Source organism: Meleagris gallopavo, chromosome 5, assembly GCF_000146605.3.
Source record: "Meleagris gallopavo isolate NT-WF06-2002-E0010 breed Aviagen turkey brand Nicholas breeding stock chromosome 5, Turkey_5.1, whole genome shotgun sequence".
NCBI lineage: Eukaryota > Metazoa > Chordata > Aves > Galliformes > Phasianidae > Meleagris > Meleagris gallopavo.
Window position 1 is genome coordinate 22258699 of NC_015015.2, and position 19288 is coordinate 22277986.

Sequence of the window (19288 nt, forward strand, 5' to 3'; positions counted from 1 at the left end):
CATTTTGAAATCTACATCTCCTCTGCAGAAAAAGGTCGTTCTGTTCATGGCAATGACAAGCCCGAGACCCTCGGGTACCCATTGCAGTCACTTGTGATTCCATCAAACAATACAAGATCCAGGGATCAGGACAGACTGTCAAGTGCTTGGTGAGAACTGTTGCCTGTGTGAGCTGATCTGCCGCCACCCAGATTTAAGTAGCTGAACTGTGGGTTTTGCCTCAAGTTACACTAGGATGTAAGAAGCATCGGCGCTTTCTTATGCTCTTACTCAGGCTGAAACCAACCCAGTTGAGGTGAAGCAGCTGAGAAGAGTCCTTGAGCTGCACAGTAAACACAAGCTCTATAACACTGATGATTTAACATCAATTTTTTTTCCCGTGTTCTCAAGTCTGTCCTACCAACCAACAGAGAAATCAAACAAAAAAGGTTAGGACAGTGTAGTTGTGTACTGAGGATTATTTTCTTTCCTAAATTAAATGTCTCAAATGTTTTAATGTCTTTAATTGTCTCTACCGTAGGATAGTGCATGCGTGCATGTGGGAGGCTTCTGGCAGGGTTTGTGAAACCATAGAAATTTATTCCCTGTTGTTGTATGTAACTAGATATAACTTGATAATTATGGTTTTCAAATACACGATTAGTGTAAGTGGAAGTAATCACTTAATAAAAACAGGTAGATCATGGAACTGCCATTAGTGTAAGGCCCTCTTGTTTGAATTCTTTGAGAAATTGATCAAATCTTTCTGAACATACACTGTTTACTCTGTGGACCTTGTTCCCTCAAGATCCTCTTTTTGCTAAAGACATTTGTTACCTGCAGCACTAGCATCACTTGGTGGCTTTTGCTGACTGAAATTTGTGCAGGGCTGTCGTGTAGACAGAGAGGAGCTGCTGCTTTCCTCTAGTAGTTGTGTAGAACATAAATACCTTAGGCAAAGCAAGGAGATGAGAGGTTGAACTGAACACCATAACTCACCTGAAGGTTCCAGGGAGAAGGAAAACAGGACCAGAATATCTACAGGAAAAAAAAAAAAACAAAAATACTTGCCAACAGCTCTTTTGATGGTGTGTGTAGCTGTAGATGCAACAGTAGTATGAGCCAGATGAATTTGCTGTTTGTGGAGCAGTGTGTGATGTTGCTAGGCTTCTGTGATGCAGAGGGAGTGTGAGATTGCTCTGCTAGCATATGTTATTCTCCATCTTATATGCTGTTGGCTATGCCAACAGAGTTTGTTGTCATCGCAAAACAGGCGATGACCTTGCGATGCTGTTCTGTAACAAGAAGATAAGTATTGTGGAATTAGGCACCCTGAATAGTGCTGTTGTGGCTTGTCTTCACTGAGCGTTTCCTGGCCTGACCCAGCCTGTTGAGGCAGTAGTTACCAGTTGGTGATGCTAGGTACAGTTTTAGTGCAGCAGGTGCTACTGCTTAGAATTTGCATAGAACTAGTTTTTTTGTTCTCCCTCTGGTGGTTGGAAGCAACGCGGCAAGAGGTGCCCTTGTGTACCAGCCACAAGCTTGTAACAAGGAGACTTTTGAAGACAAAGGAACACAAAATCTAATTGTCCTTCTTCCACTTCTGGTTGCAAAATGTAATTTCATTAATGCATTGTCTGCTTTTCCCAGCACCTATCTTTTGTTTAGAGGAGCCCTTTGTTTTGGGGGATATGGAGAACAAGGGTTTGGGCACATGTGAGAGCAAAAATCCTTGCTTCTTCTCTCCCAGCAATATGTGAGCATCTGATGGGCAGAAACAGAGGCTGAGCTGGCCAGGTGTTGTTCTTCCACCAGTGCTGCTGTGGCGACAGTCCTGAGCTAGTCTCTCTGTGGGAGAGTGAAGCCACTGTATGCTTCCCATCAGACGGTGAAGGTGCCTCAATCTAGTCTGATGAGCCCCTGGAGGCTGTGCTTTTCCTCATGTGTACATGAGGGTGATCTTGTTTTGTTCCCTTTTATCCAGTTCTCATAGCTTGAGCACCTCTGAGTTCTAGGATGTGTTTGTAGTACGGTGGCTACATGCAATTGAAGGTCTTAGAGAGTAGAAATAGCAAAAGATTTTTGACTGTACTACTATAATGGGAGAACTGTTTCCTTTTTCTACTTGTTGCCATAAGGATTGCGTTTAATGCCTCTGAGCTTCTTTTACATGTATGCCTACTTAAGTTGCCAGCAGCAGTTCCTTTCTGCCGGGCTAATTATGTTCTTTGTGCTAGTTACTGAAATATTACACTTAGCTGTGTGCTTTAAGCTGTTGCCCAAATCCTAAGGTGGCTAGCAAGAGGCTGGATCCAGTGCAGCCCCTGCCTGGAGTAGGTTGACAGAGCAGTAAAGGGAGGAAAACCCTGAGGCCAGCTCTGAGATCTTCCTTACCAGGCAGAACTAACTCATCTTCCGCCTATGCAAGTACAAGTAATATACAGAGTTTCTGTGTTTTCTCTGTATATATGTATTAGCAAAGCCCACAGCATGCATTTGTGGCATTCTTCTGTCTCAGAGACTCCAAAAAGGAGTACCTGCTTCAGGGGCGTAGGATTGGGTTCTGTAGTGGGCTCTAATTTCATTGTCATTTCAGATAGAGTTGCTAATATTTTTGTTATAATCCTTACTGTGTGACATATATTGTAGGCAGCCTGAATCCTTCTATGTGGAGTTTAGTGATAGCGAGGAATATGTCTGTAAATGTGTGTGATTTCACAGGGCAACATTGTTTCCTTCATAGCTGTACTAGAAAATTTGCTGTCTACGAAAATACGTCTTCACTAACATTGAATTGTACTTGGACCAAATGAATCTGATTAAGATTTCTACTTTGTGAGCCTGTGCTTGTTTATCAACCTTTTTTTCTTTCAGAAATATGTTCCAGGGAGGTTCTTTCTTATTATTTTCTTGTTTTCTGTGGCTAAGTTTAGGTGACGTTGTCATTTGTGTAACTAATGCTTATTTAAGAATCTTGAACTTCGTGTTTGATTTTAGAAAGCTCTTTGTTTTGTCACTCCCACTTTTTTTCTGGATGATCTTTTGGAGATTAAATTGATAATTATTTTCCTCTCTTTCATGTAGGTGCTGTGATTGGAGATGGACAGTCAGCTGTGGCCAGCAACATTGCTAACACAACCTACCGGCTCCAGTGGTGGGACTTCACAAAGTTTGACCTGCCAGAAATCAGCAATGGTAAGCTAGAAAGGACACCAGTGCTGTCTTTTAAGTCCAGATGGAACAACCATAAGCACTATGATCTTTGGAAGGCAGCTATATACTGTAGGGATTTACTTGATTGCCTTGTTGCAGTGGGAACAGTAAAATGCTTAGCCTTTTGGGAAAGTTGACAATGACAAAATGCATTCAGAGCTGTTGCTGCTCTGTCTAGCTTGTGTATTCTTGCTGTCAGCAAATCCTTGTGTAACTGGGGCTGTATGTAAGTAATCTCATGAGAATATATAATCCTTGTTAAAAAAAGAAAAAAGAAAATCTGTATCCAATCCCTTCATTCTTTTACCAGCAAGTTTATAGAGGAATGACAGGCGTACCAGCTTTATACTTTTGCATTAGAAGCTACTAATAAACTGGAACTGGATGTTGCATGTTATTGACATTACTGTGGGTTAAAGAGCTGCAGTGTGTTTTGGTAATCAGAATCCTGGTCTGTTGCCTACCACAGTGTTGCAAGATGAGGGAAGTAGGTGTAGCTTCTAGCCGTTTGCCAAAGCAGTGATTTGTCCCATATTTCAGGTGGAAGCCACTTCTGGGTCAAGAATGAGCAGTACTACCGGTTTTTGGCTTTTGATTTATTGTTTTGTTGTAGGGTTTGGTTTGTTTGTTTTTTTGTTTTTGTTTTTCCTTCTTATTCCATTTATTGAATTAGACCCTAGTTTTACATGCATTCTGAGCTGGCATAAGCTAGCTCTTGCATTGGAAGAGACTTTGTTACACAGATGAAAGGATATTGATGCTTGTGATCAGCTGATCAAGGAATGACTTTTTGGTGTATTAGAGCTAACTTGGCTAGAAGGCTATTTTTAGTCTGCAATGGAATCCTGATATAGGTTGCTGCACAGCTGCTGGAATGTTTGTGGCAGCCTGATACGAAGATAGTAGAAAGGAATGTTTGTGCAGTGATTTTTAACTTGGACCATCTCTGTGCATATTTTAAATTTAACCACTTGACTTCTTTTCAGAGGGAACAGGGACTCTGTTTGCAGAAAGTAGCTAGGAAAAGGCCAGCAGTAACCCATCCTGTTAAAGAAGCTATTTCTTATTGTGTCATTCCTGCAGACAAGATACCTGGTGCCTGTCTTATAATCTTTCTACGTGTTTTTATGGAATGTTGTGGTGTGGCATTTATAGTCTGGTGAGAAATTAAAGCCCTGCTTTTAGACAGTGATGCTTGATGCTGTAAAGGAGAAAGGTGCTTAGTATTTTGTCTGAGAAGCATTCTGTCATGGGAAGGAGGAGGCAGTGTCATCTTGAAAGTAGAATATTTCAATGAACTCAAATGTGCCAGTGCTATGACATGTCCTGTTAAGTTTCAAACTTTGTAGTAGTAGTGTAAGGTTTTAGGCCAAGGATCAGTGTACAAGGTGAAGGTACAACACTTTCCATGATCCATCCTGAAATGAAGAGGAAGAGAAGATAAAGAAGCATCTTGCTACTGACTCAGATTCTTGGAGACTTCTCTGCAATCTTATGAAGTATTTGAAGAGTGCTGCAGCTGCTAGTAGCTTTTCTGGCCTCATCTAACTGTTCAGGAGCAGGCTGCTGTTTTTCTGAAGGGGAAAAAAAATCACAAGATGTTTGTAATTTACAGAATTCTGTAGAAAATAAAGACCAACTGCTGTTTAAGGCATCAGTATTTATCTTCTCCCTCTCCTCTACCAAAATGCTCCCATTTTGAATTCACTTCCAATTAGCTGGATATTGGGCTAAGGCTTCTTCTATCATCGTGCCTTTCTTGCAGGCCATCCCCAGCCTTTCTGAATCCGCACTTTGTGCTTTGTAGTACTTAAAATTGTAGAATTATTTGAGTTGGAAGGGACCTTTGAAGGCCATCTGGTCCAACTCTCCTGGAGTGAACAGGGACAGCTACAGCAAGATCAGGGTGCTCAGAGATCCGTCCAGCCTGACTTTGAATGTCACCAGGGATGAGACATCCACCCCCTCTTAAGGCTACCTGTTCCAGTGTCTCACCACCCTTGCTGTAAAAAAATCTTATTCCTTATATCCGATCTAAATCTCTTACAGTTTTAAACCATTTCCCCCTGTCCTATCACAGCAGACTCTGCTGAAATATCTGTCCCCTTCATTCTTACAGCCCCCCTTTATATACTGAAAGGCTGCTATCAGGTCTCTCCGGAGCTTTCTCTTCTCTAGGATGTACTTCACTGTCTTTCTTGACTTATTACCATTTGGAAATGCTTGGTTTTACTCTGCTTCTTTGTTCTTACATGATCAGCCTAAGTCTGGCTTTTCTAGATTTATTAGTTGCATCTCCCTTTGCCACAGTCAAGTAGAGATGTATGAACGTGGAACAGCTGGATTAATCCTAACACAGACATTTACCATGCTTCCAGAGGCACAGAAAAACAGAAGCTGCAAATTTGCCAAACCAGACAGATGTTAACGTAGCCTAGGGCTACTAATACTTCCCTTCATAACCTGATGGTAGTGCTGCTGATGATCTATGTTTTTAAATGCCAGGCCATTTTATATAGCAAGCATATTTCTTCAAGGAAGCTTTATCTCAATGGTCTGCTTGTGCCACTTAGTAAAATGTTGGTACAGGTGCACAAGTTAATCGTGATACTGCAAAGCTAAGTGTATAACAATGCAGTGGTATACTGGAGATATTTTCAGACTGTCTGTGGCCTTGGGTACAAACAATTTTCCAAGTAAAGCACTTGACTTCAATAGCTCCTTTTTTCCATCATTTTCTGTAAATCAGAGATGATCATATGTGAGAGTCTGCTTACAGAGAGGGTGCTGTTGCACTTCCTGGGACAGACTTGAGCCACAAGTGGTTTGGAACTTAAGGCAGATGAAATGATGCAGCTGAAATTTGAGATTGCCTGCCAACTCCACTTCCCATCAGAGAAATGGCTCCGTGGCCGACCTCCATCTCAGAGAAGCTCTTCTTCCTGTTATAACTAAACAAAGAGAAGGTAGTTTGGAAATAGGATGTTTTTCACTGAAATGTGAAGTAACAGCAGTGTGTTTAGTGCAGCCCTGCGATCTCAGCACCCTCAGAGGCCTGGCCTGACCTTTGGCCATGCACAAGCCTCAGCTCTGGGGCAGTGACCACACTGATGGCAAACCCAGCAAGTGCACACAGGCCTTGAAAGGCTGAGCAACGTGGGTCTGTTCACCCTTGAGAAAAGATGACAGAGAAGGAATCTGATCAATGGCTGTAAATATCTAAGGTGCAGGAGGCAAAGGGTCGAGGCCACACTCTTCAGCACGCAATAAGGGTGACAGAGCACTGAAACAGGCTGCCCAGAGAGGTTGTGGAGTCTCCTTCTCTGGAGAAATTCAAGACCTGCTTGGATGCTGACCTGTGCAACCTGATCTAGGGAGCCTGCTTTGGAAGGGGGGGTTGGGCTCGATGTTCTCTGGAGGCCCTTTCCAGCCCCTACAATTCTGTGATTCTGTGGCGACACCTATGGCCTGGGGAAATGACTCTGGAGGGACCTGGGGGATTTCAGCCTCCAGCCTATCATTCTCTGTCAGTTACAAAACAAGAAGATCCCTTCTCTCCTTTCACCAGTTCTTTTTTTAATAATGCCAACATGAACACAATCCAGCCTTCTGCTATAACTGTTGATCATATCAGCATTGGGCTGGGGAATTTGGTAGCAGAGGCAAAGCTATCTCTGGCCACTTAGTTAATATTCTTCTGCTAGGTGCTGCTGCTGTCACTACCGTAGATCCTTAAAATTGCTCACAGCTAGTAAGTCAGTATTGAATTGGTGACCATTACCTTTCCATGGGTGAAATATCTGAAGGTTTTGTCTGTTGTTTTTGTTTTTTGAATATAGTTTCCCTTATGCTACTTTTTACTTGTTATTTCCATATCATAGAGTCATAGAATCATTAAGGTGAAGATCAAGTCCAACCATCAGCATATCCCTGCCATGCACACTAAGCCATGTTCTGCAGTGCTGCATCCACACGTTTCTTGAACACCTCCAGGGACAGTGACTCCAGCATCTGCCTGGGCAACTGTTCCAATACCTCACTAGTCTTTCTGAGACTAAATTTTTTCCAGTATCCAACCTGATATTCTAACCACTGTGTCTGAACTGATCTAGTTCTTCCATAATTAGTCACAAGTCAGGAGTTTGTCTTCAGTTGTAACACTGATGGAACTTGGGAAGGTGATTTGGTCACTACTTATTGATTTATGGTTTGATGTAGAACAACTTGAAAGAAGGAAAAAAGCTGTGAAGAAAGTATCATCCTCAGGGTGATAAGGAGAGGATGGAAGCCTGTTCCCAACACTGTATCCTGGGTTATCTTTGGCAAATAGTGCTGTCCAGCTGGCATTTCCAGGCCTTCTCTAGCTTCAAGTGGGATTATGCTGTAGGTGTGAGCACCATGTTAGCACAAGAGCTTGATTAATTTGTTCTCTGATGTTTCTTTTGATCTATTCTATCAGCTCTGTGGCTGCATTAACAACAAAAGAAAACAAGAGATGAAAGGGCAGCCTTGTTGCAAATGATTTTCCAAAAATAGCATTTTTTTCCCCTGAAGTCTTCTATTTTGACTTCATTTTAACAGATGGAACCTCAGCTCAAAAAAATCAAATAGTCAAATGCATCCTGAGTCATCTCCCTGACTTAGGAATCTCTTAGATGCTGTTCCTTGAGGTTTTTCTGCTGACACAGTAGGTACCTTTGGTCCTGGTCTGTGCTGCCTGAGTCCTTCATCCTTTGCAAGTTACGGAAGAGCAAAGAACTGTGATGCCAGCATGAATGAGATCTTGCAAGACTGAAATAAAGGGCATCTTCTTCTTCCGTGTGACTTGCATCTGTGATATTTTATGTTCCAGGCAAACTTCGAGGGGGAAAGATAGTTCACTTCTGGCAGAGGAGCTCACAATCTGTTTTCTAAGAGCCCTTCAGCATATGCATTAAACCTTAAAAGAACAAGACACACAGTCATGTCGGACATTGTTGTGAAGAGCTCACCAAAAGACTGTTCAGTGTGCTGTGCTGAAGCAGTAAAGGAAGAAAAGAAGAAAACAAAGCAAAACAAAAACAAAAAAAGGTAGAATATAAGTGAACCTATGCTGTATGATGAATAGACCATTGGTGAATTAATATTTTTAGGTTGCAGCAGATTAGAATAGAACTCCAAAGAGATAAGTGAGAAAAGACCCTCTTAACCACTGTCTAGATCCCTACAAGCTCATCCTATATTTCCTCTTATTCTATCTTAAAATTAGTTAAATTCTTTACCCCTTTTACTTTTGTTGAAAAACTATTATAGAATCTTGCAATTCAGATTTTAAAAGATATAAATCTAATTTTTAAACTTAATGGTTGCTTTTACCCACTTACTCTCACCTGTCAATTTTGAAGAGAATTATAACTAATGTTCTCTGGCACTTATGTTTTTGGAACTTTTTTGTAAATACAATCCTATTTCCTCTCCACCTTTTTTTTTTTAAGCCATAAAATAAATGCCACATTTTCCCCAGTTATCTTTTAACTATTTGCTGGATTTGGTACCATTTAGGGCTTAATTTTTCTTGAGCATGACTGACTAAAACTGTGCTCAGTGTTCTGCACGTGCTCTCAGCAGAAACTGACTAGGGCAGCACTGACATTTCCATGGTAAGCGTGCTCCCCAGTGCAGCTCAGCACTGCCACCTCTTTCACTGTCATGCTAAGTGGCTGCTAGTCATTGCTATGATCACCAGAGTTGATCCTGTTTCCAACTGATGAGCTGCTAGGTAAAGCAGAATTTAAAAAACATTATCGCGCTCCAGAATTTTTGCATTTCACTTCTTTTATGCTTCTGTATAGTTCAGTTTTCCATTTGTGAACCAATCATGCTCTGTTAATGAATTAAGCAACTTTGTCAAAGATTTCGTCAACCAGCTGCACTCTGTGTCTAGCTGATTGAAAAAGATAATAAATAGGATAGGTTTTGAAATGAGTTGCTGAAGAACTCTGCAGGAATCCTTCCAATTTGATGAAAAGTACAAGAGTGCAGTGAACTGTCATGTATCCTGTAGCTAGTTCATTGCATGTATGCTGTAGTTCTTGTGTTGATACCCATCTTCTCTTGTGATAACAGAGTATTTCAGTAAAGACTGAAGGGGGAGAATTGGAAGGCACATTCTAATTCTGCATTTTTGAAATGAGGTAGTGTAGCTCTTTATCCTGTGCTCTTTCTCTTCAGCTAGCTTTAGACTGATCGCTCAGGAATTTTGTCATGTTTTGGACTGTCTTTTTTGAAGGGCCATGTGTATTTTTGGTTATTTCAGCACTGGCAGTGACTACGTTATTTACCTTTTCTGTTCAGCACCTTTCTGTTTATGTTAGGCTGAAAATTACTGTTTTTAGCAGCTTTGAAACTGGAAGAAAAAAAAAAAAGGCTGAGTAAATTTAGAGTACAGGTGTAGGTGGCTTAGTACAGAATGTAATTAAATAGCCTGTTTCTTATCCTCGTATGTTTTTTCATTGAAATTTCTTAAGTGGAGCAGTAGAATATGATACTCAACTATGCAGGTAAGTAGTTCCAGAAAGGAATGTCTTCAAGACCACAAAAAAATAAAGATTAAGTTGAGCAAACAGTTTTAATCAGCAGTCCTGGGAAGAGGGATCAGTCCTGGCTCACTCCCCATCATGACTTCGTTTCCTGCTGCTGCAAGTGTTAGTTTCAGCTCCTTATCTCCTGGAATAATTATATCAGCTCCAGTCAAAAAAATGAAGTGCTTTTTGGTTAAGCTGAGGGGGTGAATATCGTAATCTGTTGGTGAAGAGATGATGCCAAAAGCCATGGAACTTTGTTACACTAGGAATGGTACAGTTGTGTGGTAAGATTGAGTTGCCCAAAGATCATATGGGCTGCGAATGCAAGGCACGGAGGGGAAAGGTCTGTATGAGGTCACTCAGCAGCTCACTGGCAGAGATTAAAGTAAAACTTCAGTTTTCTGAGGTGCTGTTCGCTACCTTGTCTGTTTAACAGCTGCTTCACTGATTGCACAAGTGTCTCATACTGGAGCAGTTAAATGGTGGACTGGCTAGAAGAGTCGCTTTCCTATCTTGTTTCCTTTAGCCAAGATTGGTGTAAAAACAGCCGTCAGAAAGGAATGTCTGTATCTATGGGGAGGAATTTTTCATTTACCTTCTGTTTATTGGCAATAAGGAAAGGTGAAACTTAGGGTTTCCGTATGAAAATGGGAAATTAATCAAGGTGTACTGTTTCTAATGTTACCACTGCTGGAGTATGTCAAAGAGTCACAATTTGGGACTTGTTTAAACTGTGCTGTCCTTTGCAAAGGGTAGTGTTGTACTCAAGAAAGGAGCGATTTGATAAAATGCAATCATTGCTGTTTCTTGGCCGAAGGCTCCAGGTGAGTAGATTTCATTCTCTGGGCTCGTTGTAGTGCCTTATCTGTGTTTTGGAGCAAATGTTACATTAATCAGAGTAGCAATATTTCATAAACTTTTGGAGAAAGCTATATGTCTTGAATGCCTCATACATTTAGTGTTCTACGTTAGGTTTGAATCTTACTTTATTCTGCTGAGCCTGAATGTTTTAATCATTGTTCCTTTCTTTCTTCAGCATCTGTGAACGTGCTTGTTCAAAACTGCAAGATTTACAATGATGCTAGCTGTGATATATCTGCAGATGGGCAGCTACTGGCAGCCTTCATTCCCAGCAGCCAGCGAGGCTTCCCCGACGAAGGAATATTGGCTGTGTATTCTCTGGCACCCCATAACTTGGGCGAGATGCTTTACACAAAACGATTTGGTAAGATGCAGCAAGAAGTCAGGGTGGGTGGGGATGTGAGAAGTTACCTTGGAACTCAGCATTCATTGAGAAACACAATAGTCTGAATGTCAATGCCTGTCTACTGTAGTAACAGGAAATACAACATTGGCTGCCCCACTAGCCACAAACATAGCATTGCTGGGGGGAGTTTGTGATACTGTCTGGGTAGTTAAGGTGCTGGTAGTGGGTAGTTGCTGCAAGACAATTTTTTATTTGAAGAACTTCATTGTTTTAGAGGGAGGATACTTGCAGCAGTAAAGTGTCTTCACAAAATTTATGCTCATGCAGGTCTCCTTGTTCTTTTCTGCCTCTTACCAGAATGAGCTTTGTATGCTTTATGTTATTGGAATGCTAGAATACTAGAAGAAGAAACTGTGGGAAAGATATGTCAGGAGGGATGTTAACCTTTGAGTGAAGTAACTACTGTTCTGTTTTATAGGCCCTAATGCCATTTCTGTGAGCCTGTCTCCAATGGGCAGATATGTAATGGTGGGACTGGCTTCCCGACGTATCCTATTGCACCCTTCCACAGAACACATGGTTGCTCAAGTCTTCAGGTTGCAACAGCCCCATGGTGGAGAGACCTCTATGAGGGTGAGTATGTGTGTATTCTGTTTCTGTGAATTTTTGTCAGTGATATCATGCTGCTTTGGCTCTAGCCTACTAGTTAGTTGTTGGCTTATGACAGCAAAAAGGTAACATGCTCCAGGCTCACTGAATAATAAACATATGTAGGGATTTATCACAGAGGTATGCAAACATGACAGAAGAATATAAATTTAACAGAATTTTTAAACCTTTCTGTGGTTTCAAATATGATGACAAGCAAATATTCAGTGTCATATATTTGTAAGTCTAGATATCACTCAGAGTACTTAGTAGGTGTTTTCTATTTTGGGGGGTTACTATGCATCTATCTTGATCTATCTTGTGGCACTGCAATTGGCTTTACTGTGAGGAAGTTTTTTGGCTGAGGTTTCAAGATTATTTCCTGACATTCTTAAAAGGGACTTAACTTCTAGGAGTGACCACCAGTGGTTTCATATTAGATTTGCTTACCATGAGGCTGACCTTGTTTTTGCCAAATAGGGTGTTCATGGTTAATTATTAATGAGCTTTCTATGTATACGTAGGCCAGCTTGGAAATGGAATTTCTTTTCTATACTTCTGCTTTGTTGCTGAGCTGTGAACCACCCTGAGTATTCAGAATGTGCATAAAACTGTCTTTTTTCAAACACACACAAAATTAAGAGAACGTATACAGCTTGCCTCATTCATCAGCAGAGAAAGACAGCTGCTCAGAAATAGTTTAGGATGGTAAAAGCCATGTGCAGTTGAAGAAACAGAACTAGGTAGTTTCTGAAGCTGAAATTTGGATTCGGTGGTATTTTTTTTGCCATGTATTCAGGCATCTTGCAGGAGATAAAGAACAACCATTCAAGCCTTTTCATTTTTGGGAAGTAACATGATTATAGTGGAATTGCTTCCATGAACAGCTTTTCCCTCTCTGTCTATATCTCTATCTTTTTAAAGATCCTTCTGATTATTTTTCTTTTGGCAGAGCCTTCATAATGTACAGGAATTAGACTGGACCATTTGACTAGTGGCCTGGCACTGAGGAGAGAATTTACCTATGGCCCAGATTGCTAGATTCAACTTCATGCTCTGTAGTTACTGTCTGGGCTGCTCATTATTCAGGGAGGGTCACATCAGCTACGTTGTTACATGAGCTAACTTATCAGCCAGTGTTAAAATTCATGTTTATCTTCATCACCTGTTCCACATCATGAGGCAAAGTAAGATTGATAATGAAGATATTCTTTAGTGAACCAAGTCAGCATGTTTTTAGCCCTGATTCTGAGCTACCATTCTGGTAAAGGCCACTTAAGGTAAGAGGCAGATTAAAGATCATTTGTGAAAACAGCCCAATTTGGCTAGTGGGTATGGTTGGTGAAAGCTGTGTGGATATGACAGGATTACTAATTACGTGGATTCAGTATTCTGCTAGATTCTTCTAGTTTGCCCTAGTACTGATTCATTCATTTTCATTTAGTCTTTTTCAGATCCTAAGTTTTCAGTGCCAAATAAGGGAGTGTCACTTCCCATAGTCTTTGTACTGTATCATAGTAAGTTAAGATAAGGAAGTCCTATTAGCTAAAATCATGTCTCTTTGCATGAAAAGCTATGGTAAGATTAATTCCTCTCATCCATTCTTTACGTTTTCTCTAAGCTCCAGTTGCTGCAGCTTGTAGCCATTCTTTTTGGACACACGTTGTGTAACTAACAAAATCAGTAAGGTTGGTCTGAATCTTCCATTCCAGTATCTTCCATTTATTTTTTTCATTTCCATTTTGCACATACTTTCTTTCCCCAGAGTCTATAATATTCTTTAACTGCTTGTATCCTTGCTCTTAGTCATCATTTAGCGAAGTAATGCTTTGTATTCCCTTATCTTTTCTTGTATTTCAGTCTCACAGCTTCAGGTTTTTAAATCCTAAATTCTCTTCAGAATAGCCATTTTTTCCCCTCGTTCTGGTATATATTTGAATCACAGAATTGTAATGGACCTCTGGAGATCATCCAGTCCAACTGCCTGCTAAATAAGGTTTCCTAGAATAGGTTACATAGGACAGCATCCAGTCTGGTTTTGAACATCTCCAGAAAAGAAGACTCTCTGGGCAGCTTGTTCCAGTGCTCTGTCAACCTCAAAGTAAAGTTTTTCATCATTTTCAGATGGAACTTCCTGTGTTCCAGTTTGTGCCAATTGCCCCTTGTTCTGTCACTGGGCACCATTGAAAAGGGCCTGGCCCCATCCATTCCTGCCTAGTAGATATTTGTAAACATCAATCTTCTCCTCTCAGAACTGGACATAGATGTGGCTTCACAAGACAGAGTAGATGGGGAGAACTCTTCATCTGCTGGTCACGACCTTTTTTATGCACTCCAAATGCCATGGGCCTTCTCTGTAGAGCTCCTTTCCAGCAAGTCATCCCCATACCTGTTCTGGTGGATATGATTATTTCTCCACAGGTGTAGGACTATACACTCGCCCTTGTTGAACCTCAAAAGATTCTTCTCTTTCCTACATATGTAATGTGATGAATGTATGTAATGTATGCCAGAACTCCATAGAGGATGTTTTTTCAGTTTTTTTTTTTTTCCCCTTTGGAGTATGGAGCTTTACTTACGCATTAATTTACTTACGTTTTTTGTTACAGTACCTTGAAAATTTTGTACAATTTTTCTCACTCTTGCTTTGCATCACTGCACCCCTGTCTTTTTCATCTGCTGTAATTCTGGATTATTTTTCTCCAGATGGTGTGCATGCATTCTAAAGGTTGCTTTTTTCATCTTTCTTGCACATATATTTTTAGCTTCCAAAAGCTTTTCCCCCACATTCTCAAATCTATCCAGTCTAGCAGGGTTTGTTAACTAATTTGCTGCTTTTCCCCTTTCCTGCACCATGATTAAAGACATTTAAAATGTCTCATTTCTGACTGCTTTGGTCTTTCAGCTTTCTGCCTATGTGACAGGGTCACAACTAGACCAATTTAAATTAATTTGGTTAAAGAGCCTTCCTGTCGGATGACGTTGGGTATAGTTTCAGCATTCTGGTGTGTCGTTGGTTGTCTTTGTGCAGTCTGCAGGACCAAGCTTGAAAAACATAAGACTGTTAATCTTGTAAATGTTATTCCTTCATCTAGTTGTAGAGATTAGTAAATCAACTACTGGCGCCAGAAGAACTGTCGCTTCTTCTGTCTTGAGTTTTGCAATAGCTCCATAAGTTTGTAATGCTTTTTAGGACATGCAAAATAAAAATAGAAGTTTAAGTAGGAAACTTTATTCATAGCTCACCATCTTTACAGTGACTGCTGCATTCATATTCAGTTGAGTAAAAACCTGTTTGCAGCTTGGCCAGCATGCAGTAGAAAGAGGTATAGGAAAAAAGGCACTGGTGGATCTGTATTCTTCTATCTCTAGTGTGCACATTAGAGAGAATCGGAAAGCATCCTCTCTGCTTCTATGCCAACAGTTTGTAATACAAAGCAATTACTATTCAACTTCTTAATTAAAAAGAAGTCATATCCATGTTCTGTAGCAGTTCTTTGTGGATGTTTTAATTGTGCATTCCTTGCAGAAATCCCCAGAGAGAAATTCAAGAGAAATGCTGTATCAGATAGTATGCAAATTCTTAAAAGGTGTCTCAGGATTATTCCTTCCTTCCTGACACCATTTGACTACCTGTCAATGCACTGGGAGAGCAAGGCTTGGCAGTGTGGCTCCTAAGTTGTTTGGGAACCTGCTGAGAAGTGACATACAGTGATTACTTTCCTTTCTCCGCATGCCTAAGTAGTAAGGGTAATGCAAGTTTCCATTCCTCAGATAGTTTTCTTTGTCTTCCTGTTGCAATAGAAGTTTTGAAGATGCAGTTAATTAGCTCTGGTATGTGTAATAGCACCTAGAAATATCCTGGCTAGTGGTGTAATTTGCAGAGCTGAAGGGAAATGTCCTGGATAGTATCATGGAGCATCTTGAGAATCTGTATGTATCTTGCTTCTTCTATTCAAGAGAGATTGGGTAGAGCTAAATAGGTCAGAATCGTGATTTTACTTATGAATTGTGCTTAGAAAGGGAGTAAAAGTGGTAAATTCTCATCTGCTGTGATAGCATCATGAGCTAGAGATCCATACTCTTTCTGCTCACTCCTTTAAGATTTAATCTGCTTAGCATTTCAGATAGAAACCTGCCTTTCCTTAAGAGCAAGTTTCTTTTTCATATTGAAATTTAAAAAGCTTGCTAGTAGTACTGACTTCTAACAAGAGTATTATGTGTAAAACTTGTTTTGTTTTTGTTTCTTTTCTCTCTCTCTCTCTCTCTCTCTTTTTTTTTTTTTTTTCTTCCAACTAACAAACATCTGAAATCTGCCTGTAGCTGCTTTTAGCAGATCTCTAGATTGGGGTAGTGCGGAAGCAATGATGCTGGGAATTGTCCTGCTACAGATGAGTTTCAGAGATGGGAGGTTTGGAGAAAGAACACAGGATTTTGCAGCCTATTTTGAAATTGTAGGTGGAGGTGATCCGAATAAGAAGTATCTGCTTTCAAGCTGCTTGGACCTGGGATGATTTGTGTGTTCTCTGTGACTCCAGAAATCTTCTGATTTGTGACTTCCAGACATGGAAGCTAAAGAATATAGAATAATGTGAACTTAGAAAGTTGGAAACTTAGAATAGTGAGGATCATAATGCTCTGGGTCTGTTACCAATGGATATTAGTGAGAAGAAGGCCAGAAGGTATGTTTTTTTCTGGCAAATTCTGATTCTGAATTTCTTCACAAATTCTGATGTCCTCACTTTACTTAATGTTTTGTTTTTATCTTACCCTAACTAACTGAAATCACAAGAATGCAATTATTATAATTCAAGTTAAAATAAAACTCAGGAAGGAATTTTTAAACTGAGGAAACGATTCTTGAAGATGATTGAAAACTTGATTGACATAAAGCTAAAAAACTAACCGTGTAATTTGTGGGGAGTGAGATGACATAACCAGTTCCTGTCTCACGTACTGCATTGTGATTTGAATGTAAAAGGAAAACCCAGACTTAGCTCTTGGAAAATTAAAAGACCCAAAATTAACTCCTGACAAGGTGACTGGCAGTGGCAAAGATCCTGTTGAAGTGGTTGGTTGGTCTGTGGTGGTTTGGACAGAAGGGGCTATGTGTGCACTTTGTTGTAAACTAGAGTATTCCAAATGCTGCAGGAAGAAAAGCCTGAAGCAGAAAGGCACACCAAGTTTTAGCACAGAGACAAGCTTTCTTTCAGAGTATTAAATCTTAACTAGGAGAATGCACAGAACATGTGAGAAGATGTCAAATTGTATCGAATACTCTGAGCCTTGTGCAAGTGTCAACAGAATGTATTCAGTATGGGCAGCAAAGGGGATGGCATTGCCACACTTCATTGACTTACTTGGATGCATTGTGAGTGCTCCTGCAGCTGTAAATGAAGGCTCTTTAAGGCCGATAGCAAATGGCTGTGCACATCTGCTTCACTGAGAAACGAGTTATTGAGAGTTCTGACAAAACTATAATGTAAAAAGAAAACTGATGGGAATGTGTGGAGATGGCTTACGATAATAAGTCAGAAGAATTCAGGTAAACTGACATATGTCTGAAAACAAGAACAATTTGGAAAAAAAAAAAAATAGAGTACCAACTTCATGCTATTGTGCTGAATGAACATGCTCGTTGGTATGGTCTCTCGTGTCTTCATTTGAGAGAGATTTTGACATCTACAGGTGGACAGAGGGAGCTCTTGACTATTCTGAATAGAGAGAGTGTAGTATATCCAATTCCCACCCTAAGAAATTTTCTGCTGCTGGCAGAAACTGAACCAGGTGGATGCTTCTTTCGCAGTCAAAAGTCCAAGCCAACTCACTGACTGAATGTCTTTCTTGGTACTAGGAAGAGGACGTGGGGGCAGAACCATGTTCTTATCTCTCCTTTTGATACAGAGAGGAGCGTATAATAGACTTGTTATAGCCAAATAGTTGGTTATGCTGTGTCAACCAGTAGATTCTAGTTAATTTTGTAAAACAGGGCATCCAGAACTCATGTTGGAAAGCACTGTTTATGTAGGGTGCTGCAGATAAGAACTGGATTCACTATCAGAAAATATTATGCTACATTGGTGTTGCAGATGGCGTGAAAAACTTCATTGATTTGCATGTTTGAGTATAAATGGATAAATAGCATGTTGGAAAGGGGTAGTGAAATTGTTATCTTGACTGGTTTCAGCCATGTCTGCACAAAGGCTGCTGAGACACTGTAGAAACTTAACTCAGTGGGTTACCTTCAGAAAATACTGTGTTAATATCTCATGCAATGGGTAAACATGTGAGTAGTGTTGGTTCTAACAAATTTGTGTGAAGGGAAACAGCATCAGTTCTGTATGGGCTTACTTCGTGGGATACAATAGTAAGAGCCAAGACTTTTTGTTTAATGTGGAGGCCAGAATTAGGAAAGTTGAGCTCCAGCAGTTTGGGTAAAATCTTGAGCCCGTTTGCCCTGCAGTAGCTACTGTTTGCTTCAGTGCAGTTGGGGACATAGGTAGGACTAGGTAGGAATAATTACGGCAAAGATGGTTCCATTTCCGAGATGATTTAGATTCAGTCATCTTACCAAAGTCACCCTGAGGAAAAGGAGCTTTGGTAAATACCAGGTTTGTGCTCAAGTCACCACAGTATGGGAAGACCTGTGTAATTTCATGAAGATTTGTCAGTACCTCTTCATACCTTTTTTTTTTTGAATTAAATTTAAGCTAGCTCTTTTCTCCAGTAGTTATTCCTTCCAGACGTGTAGGCAGCTGGATGACAGCCTCTTATCACCCAGATGAGGGTGCACATATCTCTGTCATCAACATACTGTTGACACTTGATCTTGTATGCCGCTCTGTTGAGGCTCAGCAGACAAAGAGTAGGGTGGAATGGCAGCTGTGCGCACATCCTTTGCTCTTGTTATTAGATCTTTAACATATTGTGGATTTTACTGTTACAGTCTCAGTGTGACATTTAATGGGGAATTCAAAGGCAGTGCTTTTGGACTGCAGTATGAGTTAAAGGCAAAAATAAAGAGGCTTGTCATTCCTTTTGCCATAGAAGTGACCATATTTTTATTAGATTGTTCTAGCACTGACAGCTATCAGTGATTTTTGCAGCAGACAGCAATAGCTGGGGGCACAGTCCTCTTGCACAGTTCACTTCACTTTTGTGTCTGCACTGAATATATACGTATCTATCTTCTGTCTTGCTAACACCCCCTTTGGCATTCATTTTTTGTCCTTTCATCTGTTCCAGCCACACACACGCCTGATTGAAAGCACAATTGTTTTGTTTGGCAGTTTCTTGCTTACTCAGTCCTAGTTTTCGGATCCAGGCTTGAACCAGTCGCCAAAAGGGCTTTTTGCAGGTATTATCCTGGTTTTGCAGCCTCTGGGAGACTGGTAGCAAATTAATGAGCTGCTTCACTGCAAGAGTGTTATCTTCATGGTGAGAGCTTTGTTACCTGGAATGATCAGCTTCTTTATGTAACCTAGGTCTTGTTAATGTTTAGTTATTTAAAAACTACTTAGTAGTTGGACTGCAGACTTGTGAGATAAAGTACTAGGTGATATAATGCCAAGAGCTTGCCTAAAGAGAGGAAGGGCTAAAGAGAAGCCTGAGGAGAGGAGTGCTGTAACTAAATCTCTCCTGATCAGCACTAAGTTATGTGACCAAGTATGGTCAGGAA

General features: G+C 40.5%; 1 protein-coding gene across 1 annotated transcript in view; it reads left to right on the top strand.

Moving 5' to 3' along the window:
- LOC100539246 (activating molecule in BECN1-regulated autophagy protein 1-like) overlaps positions 1 to 19288 on the top strand; it is a 93346-nt gene that overhangs the window by 40974 nt on the left and 33084 nt on the right. The window contains exons 6-8 of the mRNA XM_019616093.2: positions 3064 to 3174; positions 10792 to 10980; positions 11441 to 11595. Of these exons, the coding sequence (XP_019471638.1) occupies positions 3064 to 3174; positions 10792 to 10980; positions 11441 to 11595 (455 nt within the window). The remainder of the gene's footprint in view (positions 1 to 3063; positions 3175 to 10791; positions 10981 to 11440; positions 11596 to 19288) is intronic.